Source organism: Pseudogymnoascus destructans, assembly GCF_001641265.1.
Source record: "Pseudogymnoascus destructans isolate 20631-21 unplaced genomic scaffold scaffold_2, whole genome shotgun sequence".
Taxonomy (NCBI): domain Eukaryota; kingdom Fungi; phylum Ascomycota; class Leotiomycetes; order Thelebolales; family Thelebolaceae; genus Pseudogymnoascus; species Pseudogymnoascus destructans.
This window is the reverse complement of record NW_020167521.1, coordinates 2,171,925-2,188,499: the sequence shown is the minus strand read 5'-3', so window position 1 is coordinate 2,188,499 and position 16,575 is coordinate 2,171,925. Positions and strand designations below refer to the sequence as shown.

Here is a 16,575-nt window from a genome sequence, read left to right as displayed (position 1 = left end):
GTCCAGTTTCGTCCATATTGTATATATCCTCTTCTTGAAACTCCCCTGCTATTGTCCGTAGTGCCCTCATTTCTTCCTCGACGTTTTCCGGAACTGATGCCGCCTCTCCAAACCGCTGTCGTGATTGTATATGATGCCGCTTTTTGAATTTTTCGAGCCAGCCAGTAGAAAACGATGGGCACTCTTGGCCAGCATATTCTGGCAGTCGTTTCCAGATCTGCTGTGCCTTCTGCTGTAGTATATTGCCAGTTGCAAACCCTCCTTTTTCTTCAATCCGATTCTGCCACTCCCAAAGGATATTCTCTAGCTTTGGCCACTGGCCTAGTCGACGGCGTTGAATTCCAGTGTCTTGGTTCTTATCAAGGGCCTCAAAGTTGCTACTTAGTGATTCAGAAATAGTCGACTGGCTTAACTTGTGATGATATTGTCTTTCAAACCATTCGATACACTGCCGCTGAGTTGGCTTTGGAACTTGTTGGTGGGCCCAGTGTCGAAGGGCATGCCGCTGGTCGACTGTAATCGGCCTTTTTTGAGGCATTTTGGGTGTCTAATGGCCACGTTAAGACGATGAACAGGTTGGAAAAGACGATGATCGTTGAATCGTCTAGGTCGAGGTAGAGCTGACCGTTCATAGGAACGGTCAGCTCGCCAAGAGAAGCCATCCTCGTGGGCCTGAGCCGAGCTTAGGACTTCCGATGCCTCGCGACGAGGGCTTCCGAAGAGTCGTCGAGTGCCTCAGTGAGGGCAGCGGATAGCGAGTCAGCTGGGACAGCGAGGAGGGTGACGGCGAGGGGGAGCAATGGCGAGGGAGGCAACGCAAGGGAGGGAGGCAACGCACCGAGCACGTTGAGTGGTTTCCTGCTTAGTAAGAATCACCATGGTATATAAAACTTATTTATGAACTTACCGGGTATATAAAACTTTTGCCCATTCTTTTAACAGGAATTCTTGGCGAGTAGGAAGACGACTGACAGGATAAGTTAGAGGATAATCGTGGGTCGAATAACCCACCGCTACGCGGTGGGCGCAAGCGAGTTGCATCGCCCCAGATTTCTCAACCACCCAATTTGTATTGCAATTGAACCTTGAACAATGCCACCACCTGCAACCCACGAATACGAAGAGGCTATAGCCCAGGCAATTGCCTGGGCTACTGCCAATCCTGACGAGAGTGAGACTACCGCCGCATGTATTTTCCACGTGAATCCTCAAACCCTCAAATCGAGGATACGACGAAAGAAGCAACGCGGCGACGACTGCCCTCATATAATACACGGGAGGCCAGAATCGAATCCTCTCTAGGCCACAACACGAAGCTATTATTACATATGCAGACAATATGCACAGGACAGGCCTCGGGGCTATGAAACAGATGGTCTTTGCGATAATCAATACCTAAAGGATCTAGAAGGCAGACCATGACCGTCCTGGCGATGGTTTCAAAACTACATAAAAACAACCCCGGGTTTTCTTCATACACTAAAAACAAAGCCAATTGCACGAAACCGAGTCAGTGCACAAGATGTTAAGGATGTACAAGATTAATTCAAGAATTGAATAACTTAGTGTGAAGCCCATGATATTCAGCCTGGTGATATGTAAGGACAGTTCGAACCGAGGCTGACCTTCAAGTCTGCAGAAGTATCTGAAGTATAATGTGAAGACTTCGATACTCGAAGCAGTAGGACAAGGTATAGTAGTTCAGGCTCCAAAGCATATACTTTATACCACAGGGGTCAAGTGGTGAGACTAACAGGTTGGCCAAGTGGTTCGACTCGAAGTAAGGGAATGCAAAGTAAGTCGAAGCAGGAGGAATTGCAAGAATGCCAAGTAGTATATAATTTGCTAGCTAAAGATCAATAAGAGACATGAGCAATAAGTGCTTATATAACAGTAAAAATCCCTAGTGCCAAATAAGTGAAGGCACTAATTAACTGAACCCTAGCTAAGCGAGCCCTAGTGCAGCAAGCCAATAACAAGAGAGCCTAAGCCAGTAGTCAACATTTGGGCTGATCTAGGTCAGCAAGTGAAGCGAAGTGAGCGAAGTGAGCGAAGCAGGTGAAGTAAATGACATAGTGAAATAAGTGTCATACTGACATTCGTTGCACTCAGTTTGCTATCAAAATCAAGAGCAAACTTGGAAATCTCCTCCTCAAACCTACAAGTCACTATACATATTTTGGTTTATCACACCAACAACAAGAGCAATACTACTCAACGATTGCTACAACCATCTATGATTCATTACATGTCATCGCTCCTTAGTTACTGGGCCGATATTACCACATAGCATATCTCTACAACTCTCTATGATTCATTACATGTCATCGCTCTTTAGTTACCCACAAGATTGGTTAAGTTCTGACATAATTTGTCTATGACATAATTTGTCTATGACATAATTTGTCTATGACATAATTTGTCTATGACATAATTTGTCTATAGGGGTACTCTGACCTTGGACCTCCTTTTACTTCCTATAGGCTACGAACCTAAGAGATGGTTCTATGGGATTCTCTTACGTCGACTACAGTTACCAAGCCTGGTAAGTCATGGAAAGTCTTGGAAAATGAGAGAACTACACTCCTTTAGCATAAATAGGATTGCCCTTTCCTTAAGAAAGGGCAAGCAGACAATACAGTAAATCGACTATCACATACTTCCACGTCTTTTCCAAGCTTCCAAGCATTCATCTTGTTACTCCTTGTTTCTGAAAAGTCAGTGAGGTGTTAACCTCTGACTTACCCCTGAGTTCCCAGACTCAACATTTGTTGCAACTTGTCTGAACCACTTCACTACATCACACACCTGATTGCTGCGTTGTGGAATAGTCTAAGCTACGACCCTTTGGCTCTTTTTCCTAAGACAGTGTGTTGTCTTAGTAAATTCATCCCTTCCTTGGGTGGCTAGATTCTCACATCTGGTGCACCCACCATTACAATAAGTACTAGAGACTAAAGCGAATCAAAGGGTCGTGACACAAATATCGAAGGAGTGTCATGACACGTGCACCTAGTCGAACCGTGCAAAATAACCACCAAAATGCGTCTTCCTTCCATACAACTAATATGTCTCCAACACAAGCTTATTCTTCTAATCAAGAAGGTAGGATTCTTTTAGCTATACAAGCAATTAAATTATATCAATTTCGAAGTGTACGAGCTGCTGCAATAGCATACGATATACCTCCTCAAACCCTTCGTGATAGGATAAAACAGCTCCCCGATGCAACACACCCTCAAATACTCAAAGGCTTACTTCTCAAGAAGAGGAAGCTATCGTACGATACATTCTTGACCTTGATTCGCGTGGATTCCCACCTCGGCCAGCTGCTGAACGAGAAATGGCGGACCTACTCCGCTGAACGCGACGCGTCACCTGTAGGTAAGAATTGGACCTCGAACTTTATCACGCGTCGTACGGAGATTAAAACGAAGTTTGGACGAAAATGTAATGGTGCGTGCACCAGATGTGAGAATCTAGCCACCCAAGGAAGGGATGAATTTACTAAGACAACACACTGTCTTAGAAAACAGAGCCAAAGGGTCGTAGCTTAGACTATTCCACAACGCAGCAATCAGGTGTGTGATGTAGTGAAGTGGTTCAGAGAAGTTGCAACAAATGTTGAGTCTGGGAACTCAGGGGTAAGTCAGAGGTTAACACCTCACTGACTTTTCAGAAACAAGGAGTAACAAGATGAATGCTTGGAAGCTTGGAAAAGACGTGGAAGTATGTGATAGTCAATTTACTGTATTGTCTGCTTGCCCTTTCTTAAGGAAAGGGCAATCCTATTTATGCTAAAGGAATGTAGTTCTCTCATTTTCCAAGACTTTCCATGACTTACCAGGCTTGGTAACTGTAGTCGACATAAGAGAATCCCATAGAACCTTCTCTTAGGTTCGTAGCCTATAGGAAGTAAAAGGAGGTCCAAGGTCAGAGTACCCCTATAGACACAGTATTGTCAAGAGCACCTAATTATTACCCTCTGTATGCCACCACATTCATCACACCTCCTCCAGCCTCTTGATGTTGGGTGTTTTAGCCCACTAAAGTCCTCGTACGGAAAGCAGGTCGAGGGTCTCGTACGACTCCGTATTCACCATATCACAAAGCTTGAGTTCCTCTCTGCCTTTAAAGAAGCATATAAAGCTGCATTTACAGAGCAGAATATTAAGAGTGGCTTTCGAGCAACAGGTAATTATAATAATCTTTATAGTAAATACTACTAACTTAGTTATAGGGTTAGTTCCATACGATCCAAATACTGTCCTTTCGCACCTTGATCTCCGACTAAAAACACCAACCCCACCACCTGTTGAATAGGAGACTTGGACCTCAAAGACACCCCAGAATGCGACTGAAGTTGAATTCCAAACAACACACCTTAAGAATCGAATCGTACGACATCAGAATAGCTCTCCAAGCTCAATAAATGAGGCATTTAACCAGCTTGCTAAAGGAGCTCAAATAATAGCCCATTCATTTACACTCCTTAAAGCTGAAGTCAAGGCGCTACAGCAGGCGAATGCACTCAAAAAGCGAAGGGCAAACAAGCGAAGAAAGCGTATTCAATTAGGTGGAAGCTTGACAATTGAGGAGGTGATGAGCTCGTATGGAGTACTCAAACTCAGGAGGAGGAGGGTGGTGATGCCACACAGGGTCAGCGCAGGAAAGGGAAACCACGACGATGTGGCACATGTAATCAAGTTGGACATAATGCTCGTATATGCAACGAGGTATTAGATTCAATTACTGTAGATAGCTAGAGTGTTTTAAAGGGTTGTTGTTATAATATACCTACGAAGTTGTATTTTGGTGGTTATTTTGCACGGTTCGACTGGGTGCACGGTTCGATTGGGAAATACGTTAGCTAATAAACTATAGCCATTGTATACACCTAGCCCTGAAAATCGACGTTCTATTACCGTTATAGAATCGATTATTGCAAATGGAACAACTATTCCTCCTGTTCTAATTGTACAAGGTGTGAATCATATGACGAATTGGTATACCTTATTAGACGGAAATACAAGGGTATTAATGTCTGATTCCGGATATATCAACTCCCAATTAGCTCTTGAATATCTTGATCACTTGATTCTTCATATACAAGCTGGGGCAAATGCACATCCTAGGGTTTTATTAATGGATCAACACGGTAGTCATATGACCCCGGAGTTTATTATTAAAGCTACAGAAGCTAATATACACCCGTTTCCTTTTCCTAGCCACTTGACGCATGTTCTTCAACCTCTTGATGTCGGTGTTTTTCAGCCGTATAAACACTGGCACCGGAAGGCTGTACAAGATGCAACCCGGCGTCTAGATATTGAATATACAGTTTCATCGTTCTTCCGGGACTTAACGGAAATCAGGGAAAAGACTATGAAAGAAGAGACTATTCAAGGTGCCTTCCGAAAGTCTGGGATCTGGCCAATTAATTGCCAGAAAGCTCTTAAGAAAATGAAGACGTATATGGTACCAGCGATGGCGATGTCAATGGCGACAGCGATTGAATTAACCTGTCCTCAAACACCAGTAAGAGGTGTTCAAGCTGAGAGATCTCTTCAAGAAATAGCATCAAAAATCTCAGAGAAGATTGATATATTTAGTAGTCCTACACGCCGGAAAATCGACTCTACAATACGAGGGGTCCAGAACGTCCTTCTGACTGCAGAAGTCCGGGACCGGCAGTACGAAGACCTTCATAATAGGGTTCAAAATTAACAGAAGTCTAGGATTCGAGGGAATCGGAAGGTCTTACAAAAAGGAGGGGTCCTTACAGGAACTCAGGCATGACAGATCCAGGAAAACAAGCGTGAAAAGGAGTATATGGGGCCGTGATTCAATTGCGTCAGAAGATGAAGAAGATGAAGATTCAATTGCAATACAAATTGGGTGGTTGAGAAATCTGGGGCGGTGAAACTCGCTTTCGCGATGCAACTCACTTGCGCCCACCGCATAGCAGTGGGTTATTCAACCCACGATTATGCAGGATTCAATATAAGTGATGCGGGATATATGGTTCAGAGAAGGAGAGGAGGAGGGGACGGTTGAGGAGTATCTGATGCACCTCTTAATTAGATCGCATGACGATTAGAGCTTGCTTGAGCTATCTCGCCATGAGGAGCAGCATGGATGTATAGGGGAAGGCACGAAGGTGGCCGGGGGAGGGGGTGGGGGGGGGGAGGCTGGCAGTTAAGGAGGAGAACAGTTCGAGGACTACTCGTTATACGGCAGGGAGGTATATCCCATATCCTGTTGGTTCTATTCCATATCCTGTTGGTTCTATCCCTATCCTGTTGGTCATATCCCGTATCCTGTTGGTCCTGTCCCATATTCTCATATTCTGTTGGAGCCTTGGATACCAACGTTACAGGTCGACCTCCAACAGCACAAACGGCTAGAGAAGTGATATATCCGGAGGACTTGGCCGGAGGAAGTTGGAAATAGACCGACGTAACCAGCTATATGCTTCCATGAAGTGAGGGGAATGTAACCAGCTATATGCTTCCATGAAGTGAAGGGAATGCACGATTACAGCACAGCTAGTAAACGGGCAAACATAACAGACTGCATGTGTTGGAAAGATGGCGACTAAACAGCTGAGTGATAACAGGCACAGTACTCTCAAGATGCTCTACTTAATACTCGACTACTCTTCTCCAAGGCTTATTCTGTTAGAAGATGCGAGTGTGAATTTTCCATCCGCCACGCCACTGACACCAACTCACACTATTGATGTCGGAGTAAAGTGAAATCAGAAATCAGAAATCAGAAATCAGAAATCAGATGGGGACATGTAAGCCACCCCGCTGCCCATAGAAGAAAGAGAAAGGCTACCAGGCTGCGTGTCACGAACCGAATCACGTGCGGGCAATACTCACGTGCCCTTCAGTGCCAAGACGGAGGCATGTCGGTCCGGACAAGACACGTAGAACTATATAGTAGGAACACGGACCTTCGGAGGAGGGTCAGCATTCAGTCTTCGTATCAATAGACCAGGATTCTACGTATATTCCTTCCCGTGACTTCCCACTGCCCTACTCACCAAGAAGTCCTTTACATTCTGAACGCTCCACCATTCCTACGATTAGGAAGAGTAGCCCAGTGAGGGAATAAAAGAGAAGCCGAAACCATGCCGCCACGCACCCGCACTCAGACCGCAGACACCGAAGGGAGTGGCAGTCGCGAAGCAGCGTCTCTGCCGCCAGCTGAAAGTCAGCAAGGGATTGAGGCCCAGCTAGCAACTGCCCAGGCCATCGAGGAAGAACTCCTCGCGAAGCTCCAGCTCAAGGAGGCAGCCGAGCAAATTGAGCAGCTAAGGAAGCGGTTGGAAGACGGGGACGTTGCGGAAGTTCTACCACCAGGCCTCCCTGTCGACGACCAAAGTGTCGCATCATCCAGCTCCGTCTCTTACGGGGGACTGCCGAAGAGCATAAGACCCCGGCAGATCGCCCCATACAAGGGAAGAACGGTCAGAGAGCACTCGGAATTCGTCACAAGCTGCAAGTTAAGCTTTCGGTTAGAGCCAAGTCTGAATAAATCAGACGAGCTCCGCTGTGACTTGGCGGCAACGTGGCTCGAGGGCGAACCTCGAGACGCATGGCTTCGACACAAGAAGGAACCTGACTTCCAGAAGACTTAGAAGGGGTTCAAGAAGTTCCTTCTTGACCTCGTTGAGGATCCAGTTAATCAGGGCCTCTCGACAGCGATCAAATACGAGGAGGCGCGCCAGCGACCCGGACAGTCTGCGCAAACCTTTGCGACCTATCTCGAGACGTTAGAGGAGGAGTTGAAGGCATACAGTGAAGAACATCGAGTTCAGCACTTCCTCGCAAAGCTCCGGCCCGATCTACGCTTGAGGGTAATCACTTATCCTGAGATTCCGCGGACGCGAAGTGCCCTTATAGCGCTCGCCTCCCGGTTTGAACAAGCCAACCTACCAAAGGGCCAGGAAAAGGGGGGTCAGAAGGACCACAAGGAAGAAAAGAGGGGGGAGAATCCTCACAAGAGGGGTTCGCACCCCCACCAGGGAAGTCGAAGCGGAGAAAGAGCGGGAGTGAAGCGCTCGCGTCTCTCAGATGAGGAAGAGAAGCGGCGAAGGGACAACAACCTCTGTTTCCATTGTGGAAAGGAGGGACACCGCACCGCTCAGTGTTTCTTAAGGAACGGCGAGGGTGCGCAGCGCATCCGAGCGGTACAGCAGGGGAGCCAGCTAAAAAGCATCCTGCAACCAAAAAACTAGGGCCCTCTATCCAAATCCCGATGGATGGAGCGGTTACCCAGGGGAAGAACAGCCTGTCGATTCTCGTCGACGTACGAGGAGCGGAAGCGTGGTGACCCCTTCGCGCGCTCGTTGACAGCGGCACAACCGCCAACCTCATATCCCACTTAGTGGCAAAAGAGCTCGGGGGAGTGTGGGAACCAAGCTACACCACAGCAAGGGGTGTAGGAAGCCAGGAAATACCTCTCTTCGGGAAGTCTCAGCTCACCCTCCGCATCAAGGACGATGGGGGCAAGATGCAAGAAAGAGAACACCTCTTTGCGTCTACGGTTATGGAGGAATATGACCTCATGTTAGGGTATCCATGGCTTCTCCGCGAAAACCCAGTGATTAATTGGACGCAGGGGACGTGGAGATTCCCTACTGACAACATCCAATATCTCTCAAACGAGGAAGCGGAAGAGCTGCGGGGGCAAGGCGGACCAGTGTATGTAGCAATGCTACACCGAATGGACGACCCCCAGGAACCCCAACCTACACCAACAGTTCCAAGGGAATACCAATCTTTTGAGGACGTCTTTGACGATGAAGGGGCAGCGTCGCTCCCAGAATACTCAAAGAGGGCAGAGCATGCCATCGATATTGAGGAGGGGAAGCAACCCCCGTGGGGACCAATCTACAGCCTCTCAGAGAAGGAGTTGGCGACGCTTAGGGGTTACATTGAGGATTCGCTTCAGAGGGGCTGGATCCGTCACTCGACGAGCCCAGCTGGAGCGCCCATCCTTTTCGTCCCAAAGCCAGATGGCCCCAAGTGCCTATGTGTCGATTATCGAGGGCTTAACGCCATGACAGTGAAGAATCGACACCCAATCCCTCTTATTTCGGAAATACTCGACCGCCTAAGTGGGGCCGCAGTGTTCACGAAGCTTGACGCAAAGGATGCGTACCAGCGTATGAGAATCCGAAAGGGGGACGAGTGGAAACCGCCTTCCGAACAAGGTACGGCCTGTTCGAATATTTAGTGATGCCGTTTGGTCTGTGCAACACCCCCGCATCATTCCAGGCATATATCAATGAAGCGTTCGCAGGCCTTGTAGATGTGATGTGCATTGTCTACCTTGACGACGCCTTGATCTATTCGAAGTGCAAGGAAGAGCATCCGCAACACATCTGCACTGTCCTCGAACGCCTACGGAAGTTTAAGATCTACTGCAATCTAAAGAAGTGCAAATTCTCAACAAAAGAGGTTGAGTTTCTAGGCTTCATTGTGTCTATGAAGGGGGTCTCAATGGACCTATCGCGGGTCGAGACAATCACAGACTGGCCGGTGCCAACAACCTTCCGAGACCTACAGGTCTTCTTAGGCTTTGCGAACTTCTACCGGAGGTTCATCGCGGACTATTCACGTATTGCGCAACCGCTCACAGAACTCCTTAAGGGGAGTGAGAAAGGGAAGAAGGTAGGCCCGTTCCTCTGGAACGTTGAGGCAGCGGGGGCTTTTCAGACGTTGAAAGATGCTTTCACGTCCGCCCCTCTCCTCCGCACTTCGACCCAGCTCAGCCGATAAGGTTGGAGACCAACGGCTCAGGAATGGCGATTGCGGGAATTCTTACGCAGCCATATACCGACGTAGCGGGGGTCACACGGTGGCACCCCATTGCCTTCTATTCGAGGAAATTGAAGGATGCAGAGATCAGGTATGACACCCATGATATTGAGCTTCTCGCGATCGTCGCGGCCTTTAAGCATTGGCGTCACTACTGTCAAGATAGCAATTTTCCCGTTATAGTACGGACGGATCATAATAATCTGATTTACTTCATGAAGAAAGTATCAATCAATAATCGGCAGGCCCACTGGAACGAGTTCCTAGCAGGTTTCGATTTTCAGATTGAACATAGGCCTGGCCGCACCAACCCTGCGGACGGTCCGAGTCGCAGACCGGACTAAGTCGAAACGCAACATCAAGCATTTGACGGGTTGTTACCCACGCTTCAGCAGAAGTTGGCCCGTGGCTATAGCGAAGCTGTAGAGAACAGCGAGGGCGATGCGTCGCAAAAGAGTACTCGAATCCGCGCCGTCTTCGCAAAAGCGGGCGAGCGAACGGTAACCCAAGATATCCTCCACGAAGTGGACAAGTTAAAGCTGCACCCCCGCGAGGGGCACACAGAGGATACGCAAGCTTTCCTGCCTCGCTGTCACGTGATGTGAGAGGCAGCTACAGAAGCACCGTACGAGGAGCCATCCCTTGATCTTCGCAAGCTCATCGTTCAAGTCCAAAGTGGTGACCCATTCTTGAAGGATCGAGTGTTGCGAATGACAAAGAGGCGTCCACGGACGGAAGGCGTAGAGGGAGAGTGGGCTCTTCATCAGGAAAAGCGGAGTCCTTTCGAGGGAAGGCATCATCCCCTTTCCTCAAGACTCAGCCCTCATTGAAGAGCTCCTCCGAATCCATCATGATGACCCGTTAGCAGGTCACTTTGGCGTGGCGAAGACCACAGAACTACTTACTCGGAAGTATAAGTGGCCAAAAATGAGGGAGGACGTAAAGGAATACGTTAAGACCTGTCAAATCTGCCAGAAAATGGTAGTGAAGCATCACCGCCCGTACGGCGAGTTGCAGCCGCTTCCACAACCAAACGGCCCAGGAGAAGAGATCTCTGTGGACTTTATAACAGGCCTCCCACCAAGCCTTCACCCGTTGATGAAGAAGGCGTACGATTCCATACTTGTAGTTGTGGATCGATACACAAAGTATGCCTTATATATCGCAACGAATAAGACGGTGAATGCCAATGATTTGGCAATGCTTATCCTCCGCTACGTTATCACAGAGTTCGGGATTCCAAAGGGAATTGTCTCCGATAGGGGATCTGTATTCACAAGTAGCTACTGGTCTTGCCTCTGTTATTTCTTAAAGATTCGCCAGCGTTTGAGCACCGCTTTCCACCTGCAGACGGATGGACAAACTGAGCGCCAGAATCAAACAATTGAACATTACCTTCGGTCGTATTGCACAAGCTCCCAGGACGAGTGGGTAGTACTCCTACCCATCGCCCAGTTCTCATATAATAACTCCTTCCATTCGACAATTCAAACAACACCTTTCCGGGCATTAAAAGGCTTTGATCCTCGTATGCCAGATGTGAGTGTCGCGGACGCCCCTCAAAAGGGGGACGCACTCAAGCCGTTTGAAAGAATACAGAAGCTCCAGGAGGAAAGGGAAGTGCTGGCGCACCATTGGCTCCGAGCGACGCAGTCGCAGACGAAGCACTATAATCTCAAAAGGAAGCCAAAGGAATATAGCATGGGGGACCAAGTCCTCCTTTCCACAAAGAACATCAAGCTACGGAGGCCAAACAGGAAGCTTGCGGAGCAGTTCGTAGGACCCTTCAAGATCGTAGAGATCATTGGGAAGCAGGCCTATAGGCTTGAGTTGCCTTGGGACATGGGGATCCACCCAACCTTCCACGTGTCATTGCTAGAGCCACACCACAAGAGGCAGTAAGCTCACGCACAGGTCACGGATAGTAAACACAAGAGTAGAAAAGCCACATAGGGCATCAATTCGCTATTCTAGAACCGGAGCTCAACTATCTAATGTGGCGCAAGCGTTATCAGGCGGCGACGTCACCATCTTCAACGTCGGAGAAGTCGTCGTTGGAGATGTGGGAGCGAACGGGGGAGGGCTCACGGCTGACAGGCCAGCTTGGCCTCCAGCTCTAGGTCGTTGTCATCTTCGCCAGGGAAAGCCTCTGACTCCGCCTCGCTATCGGAGCTCTCGTACTCCTCGCAGGTGGCGACAGCGAGATTGTGCTGGTGCTAAGAGAGGTTAGTTGGAGAACAGGAAGGGAAACGGGAGCGACGCGTACCTTTGCCTGATACATGTCGGCCTTGAAGCGCGCGACACGCTGAAGTGCCTTGGTGCTGTCGGCAACAGCAAGGAGGGCGAGGCCGACGTCGATCTTCTCGGGCTTACTGTCCGCACCGAAGGCGCGGCGGCGACGAAGGAGATTCTTGCCACGCTGGACGAACTGGGTGTACTTGGCCTGGCGGGCCTTGAGGATTTGGGAGCGGGCCTTGATGACAGGGACAACCATCTCATCCACGTTCCAGGAAGCCATAAATTGCGCGTGCGCAACCATCATGCGATTGAATCTCTTGATCACAAACTTGGGGATCTAAAACAGATTAGGCCGAGGACAATCAAGCGATGCGGGGGATGTGTGGAGGACTCATGGGCAAGCAGCAACAGTGTTGATCCGAGCAATACTGGCATCGGGCCATGCTGTTCGCGCGGGTGCATTTCAGCTCCGTCTTGAACTTGAAGACGTTCTTGGAGCAGCATAGACACATTGGGATGACGGGCTTCTTGCAGGGGGCACGCGAGGGGCTGAACTCCCCACCAAGAACGGAAGTGTTCGCGGGGCGGTCGAAGCGCTGTGGCGTGCCCATAGCGGGGAAGGCAATCAGGCGAAGAGCAGCTCCTTGCTTGGGGCGCCATCCTCACTTGCGACGGTGGCCGAGCGTGTCTGGCGCGGGGTCGCCTCAGGCGCGGGATGACGGGGAATGAGCTCATCATCGTCCTCGACAGATGGAAGGACAGCTTTACCCTTCTCCTTGGCCTTGGCAGTGGGCTTGTGGGGGCGAGTCTTCTTAGGGGCGGTGGTCTTTCCACCTGGCTTGGAGGGGCCAGCGGGAGTGAGCCCGGCTGGGTCCTTGTTGTCACCTTTGTGGGGAGGCATGGTGGCGGCAGCGAAGCGCAAGAGAGTGTGGAGTGTGAAGCTGTTTGAATTAGAAAAGGTTCAAGAAGACTCAAGGAGTCCACGTACCAAAAACAGAGGAGCTGCGAGGGTGCAGCGTTGTGGTGTGGAAGAGGTTGTGTTGTATCAAAACAAAAGGAGAAGCGAAGCCAGAAAGTGGGAAATTCACCACAGCAAACCAAAACAACAACAACAACGCATAGGCGGGTGGTCAGCGTTCAGTCTTCGTATCAATAGACCAGGATTCTACGTATATTCCTTCCCGTGACTTCCCACTGCCCTACTCGCCAAGAAGTCCTTTACACTGCGAGGCTGCAGGGCTACTACTGCACTATTTACTCTACTATTCGGCGTATTACAAGTCCACTATCGGCGGTGTCCCGCTCCCTCCAACCAAAATTCTAGACAGCGCCCAGACACGCCCGACCCATCTCGCGGCCTCGTAATCCTCCCTCAACTCTCCTCAACCACGACCATACCGACTCTCCTTACCCTTCGGCGTGCTTTATTACTTTCTTTCAAGCGGTGCAATACTATCATAGAAGACTCAACAATTAATATTCATCCCCGAGCGTCCGAGTACTTACATTCCAAACAACCAAAAGCCGAAGACCACATCTGTATCTAATATCCATCACCGTCGCATACATACACATTGACGCCCTCACCCTTGCTCAACAGACCCTCCAACACAATACCTCTGACCTGACCCCATAAGCAAAGGTCCCACGACCGCTCGACTTCGCACTCCGACACCCACGCCACCTTCCACCTGACCAACACCCCCCCCCCCCCCGGATCACCTCCTCCACAGCACAATGCAGTACGTGCGGAGCATCAGCGGCTCCGTCTCGACGACATGGAACTCGATCAACCCAGCCACACTCAGCGGCGCAATTGACGTCATCGTCGTCGAGCAGGAGGACGGCTCGCTGGCCTGCTCGCCCTTTCACGTGCGCTTCGGCAAGTTCTCGCTGCTGCGCCCGTCGGAGAAGAAGGTCGAGTTCCGCGTGAGCAACGTGAAGCAGGACTATGCTATGAAGCTGGGAGACGGTGGCGAGGCCTTCTTCGTCTTCGAGACCAGCAATGATATCCCCGAGGGGCTGCAGACGTCGCCGTTGGTGTCGCCGGCGTCGAGCCCGCCGCTCGAACCAGAGGGGTCTGTCGTGGTTGGGCTGCAGGAGCCGGATTTTCTGGATCTGACGACGGATGAGAAGGGGAAGAGACCACCGCCGTCGTCGGTTTTGCAATCTCCGGCTCTGCAGAAGGAGGCAAACAACCTAGGTAAGCAGGGTTTGCCTTCGATATTGAATAGCACTAATATTACCCCAGATATCTACGGGCAGCTTGCGGGCCCTCCGGAAGTTACACTTGAGAGGCCGCGATCGGGCGACTGGTCGGGGCTGTCGCTCGAACCACGCGCCGCCAGCGATAGATTTGTCGAAAAGCGAAGGACATACAGCAATCAAGAGACCTATCCATTAGACAGCCAAGGCCGATCTGTGGTACCAGCTCTGGGACAAGATGGCCCATCCGATACATTTACCGAACGCTCACAAAGCCCTCCATTGCCTACGCGTGAGGCGATCGAACGGGCAATTTCGCTCTCGAAGCAGCTGGCCGTGTCGAATATCCCTTCACATGTGACAGATACGGGAGATCTGATGCTGGATATGACGGGATACAAGAGTAGCGACGACGATGCATTACGGGCAGAGGTCATTGCCCGCAAGCTGCTGTCAGAAGAGCTAGAGGGAAACTACGACATTGGAGCGCTTATCGGAGCTGACGAGCAGGGGAACCTGTGGATCTACAGTAGCGAAGAGGCAAAGGAGGCAGCTGTCCACCGAGCCCAGCTCGCCGGTATTCGCCCTGCCCCTGCCATTCTCACGAGTGACGTCGCGTCCGACCCAGGCTACCACAGCGACGGAGGCGATAGCGACTCGGCCGAGATCAAGGCAATGCGCCTCCGCTCCGACTCTGACCAGTTCCCCGGCCTCGAAATCCCGCTCCTTCCCCTCGCAGAAGCTAGCACCGCCGGCGACCCGAACAGGAACTATGCCAAGACCCTGCGTCTGACGTCCGACCAGCTCAAGGCGCTGAATCTCCAGCCCGGCCCGAACATGATGTCCTTCACGGTCAACCGCGCGACTTGCACGGCGTACATGTACCTCTGGCGCCACGACGTCCCGATCGTCATCTCCGACATCGACGGCACGATCACCAAATCCGATGCCCTGGGCCACGTGCTCAACATGATCGGCCGCGACTGGACGCACATCGGCGTAGCGAAGCTATACACCGAGATCGAAGCGAACGGGTACAACATCATGTACCTGACCTCCCGATCCGTCGGACTGGCCGACACCACGCGCGCCTACGTCGCCGGCGTGGTGCAAGACGGCTACCGCCTTCCTCGCGGACCCACAATCATGAGTCCCGACCGCACGATCGCGGCGCTTCGGCGCGAGCTGTACATCCGCAAGCCGGAGGTGTTCAAGATGGCCTGTCTGCGGGACATCAAGAACCTATACGGCGATGGGCGGACGCCGTTCTACGCAGGTTTCGGGAACAGGCTCACGGACGCGTTGTCCTACCGCAGCGTCAGCATCCCGAGTAATCGCATCTTCACGATTAATAGCTATGCGGAGGTGAGCTTGGATCTGCTGTCGCTGAATAAGCTGAAGTTGAGCTATGTCAATATGCGCGAGGTTGTGGATCACTACTTCCCGCCGGTGAGTATGCTGATTAAGGGGGGTGGAGAGGAGTTTACGGATTTTAATTACTGGCGCGATAAGCCGATGGAGATGGAGGATTTTAGTGCGTCGGAGGACGAGGACGAGGATAAAGGTGAGGATGGGAATGAGGGCGGTTCGGAGCGCGGGTCGGATGATGGGGATGACGATAGGGAGTCTGGGAATGGGGATGATGGCGACGAGGATGTAGGCGATATGGGGGATAGCTATATCAGCCGCGACTCGATCGATGAGTACGATGAGGAGGATGGAGAGGAATATGACGAGGAGGACGATACGGCTGATATCAGTAATATCAACGACGACGCCGACGAGAGCGCTGCGCCGCTCCTGGAAGACATGCCGACGCCAGTTCCTCAGGGAGATAGAGACGCGACGCCTAGCGCGGAGGCGGTGAGATCACCTAGCAGGGGAGGATATACTGAGGATCCGGATGCGGATCTGATCTCTGGGATGGAGGGGCTGATGAGGCAGGAGGAGAGTCCGCACGTGGAGCAGAGGAATACGAATAACTCGAAGGGAGCTGCAAAGGGGTATGGAAAGGATTATGATGTGCATGGAGTGAGGTGAAGGGTGTGTAGGATGGGGGGGGGGGGGACGGAATGGATGGGATATACCCTGGAGTTGAAGCATTGTGGGTGTGGCGGATGGGGTTTAGTAGTAGTCATGGGGGTATAAGGCGTTTTAGATGGGATATTTTGGTGGGAGATATACAGACGCATAGCGAGAGAAGGGGGGGGGATATTGTCATATTAGCTATATATATTATATGAAAAGAGAACAGAATATGGGAATAAAAAAGTTGGAACTTTTTTATTCCCATATTCTG

At 50.6% G+C, this 16,575-nt stretch overlaps 2 protein-coding genes across 2 annotated transcripts; one reads left to right on the top strand and one right to left on the bottom strand.

Moving 5' to 3' along the window:
* Positions 1 to 683: 683 nt before the first annotated feature.
* On the bottom strand, positions 684 to 1,041 carry VC83_01317 (uncharacterized protein; the record flags this gene model as incomplete). The annotated part of the gene is made up of 2 exons (XM_024465000.1): positions 684 to 858; positions 908 to 1,041. 2 exons carry the CDS (start codon positions 1,039 to 1,041, stop codon positions 684 to 686), a joined length of 309 nt encoding a protein of 102 aa, XP_024327878.1.
* A 12,751-nt stretch (positions 1,042 to 13,792) lies between these two features.
* Positions 13,793 to 16,555, top strand: VC83_01316 (uncharacterized protein). Its single transcript, XM_024464999.1, has 2 exons — positions 13,793 to 14,274; positions 14,323 to 16,555. The coding sequence occupies exons 1-2, from the start codon at positions 13,809 to 13,811 to the stop codon at positions 16,314 to 16,316; spliced, it is 2,460 nt and encodes an 819-aa protein (XP_024327877.1). The 5' UTR covers positions 13,793 to 13,808; the 3' UTR covers positions 16,317 to 16,555.
* Positions 16,556 to 16,575: the final 20 nt, after the last annotated feature.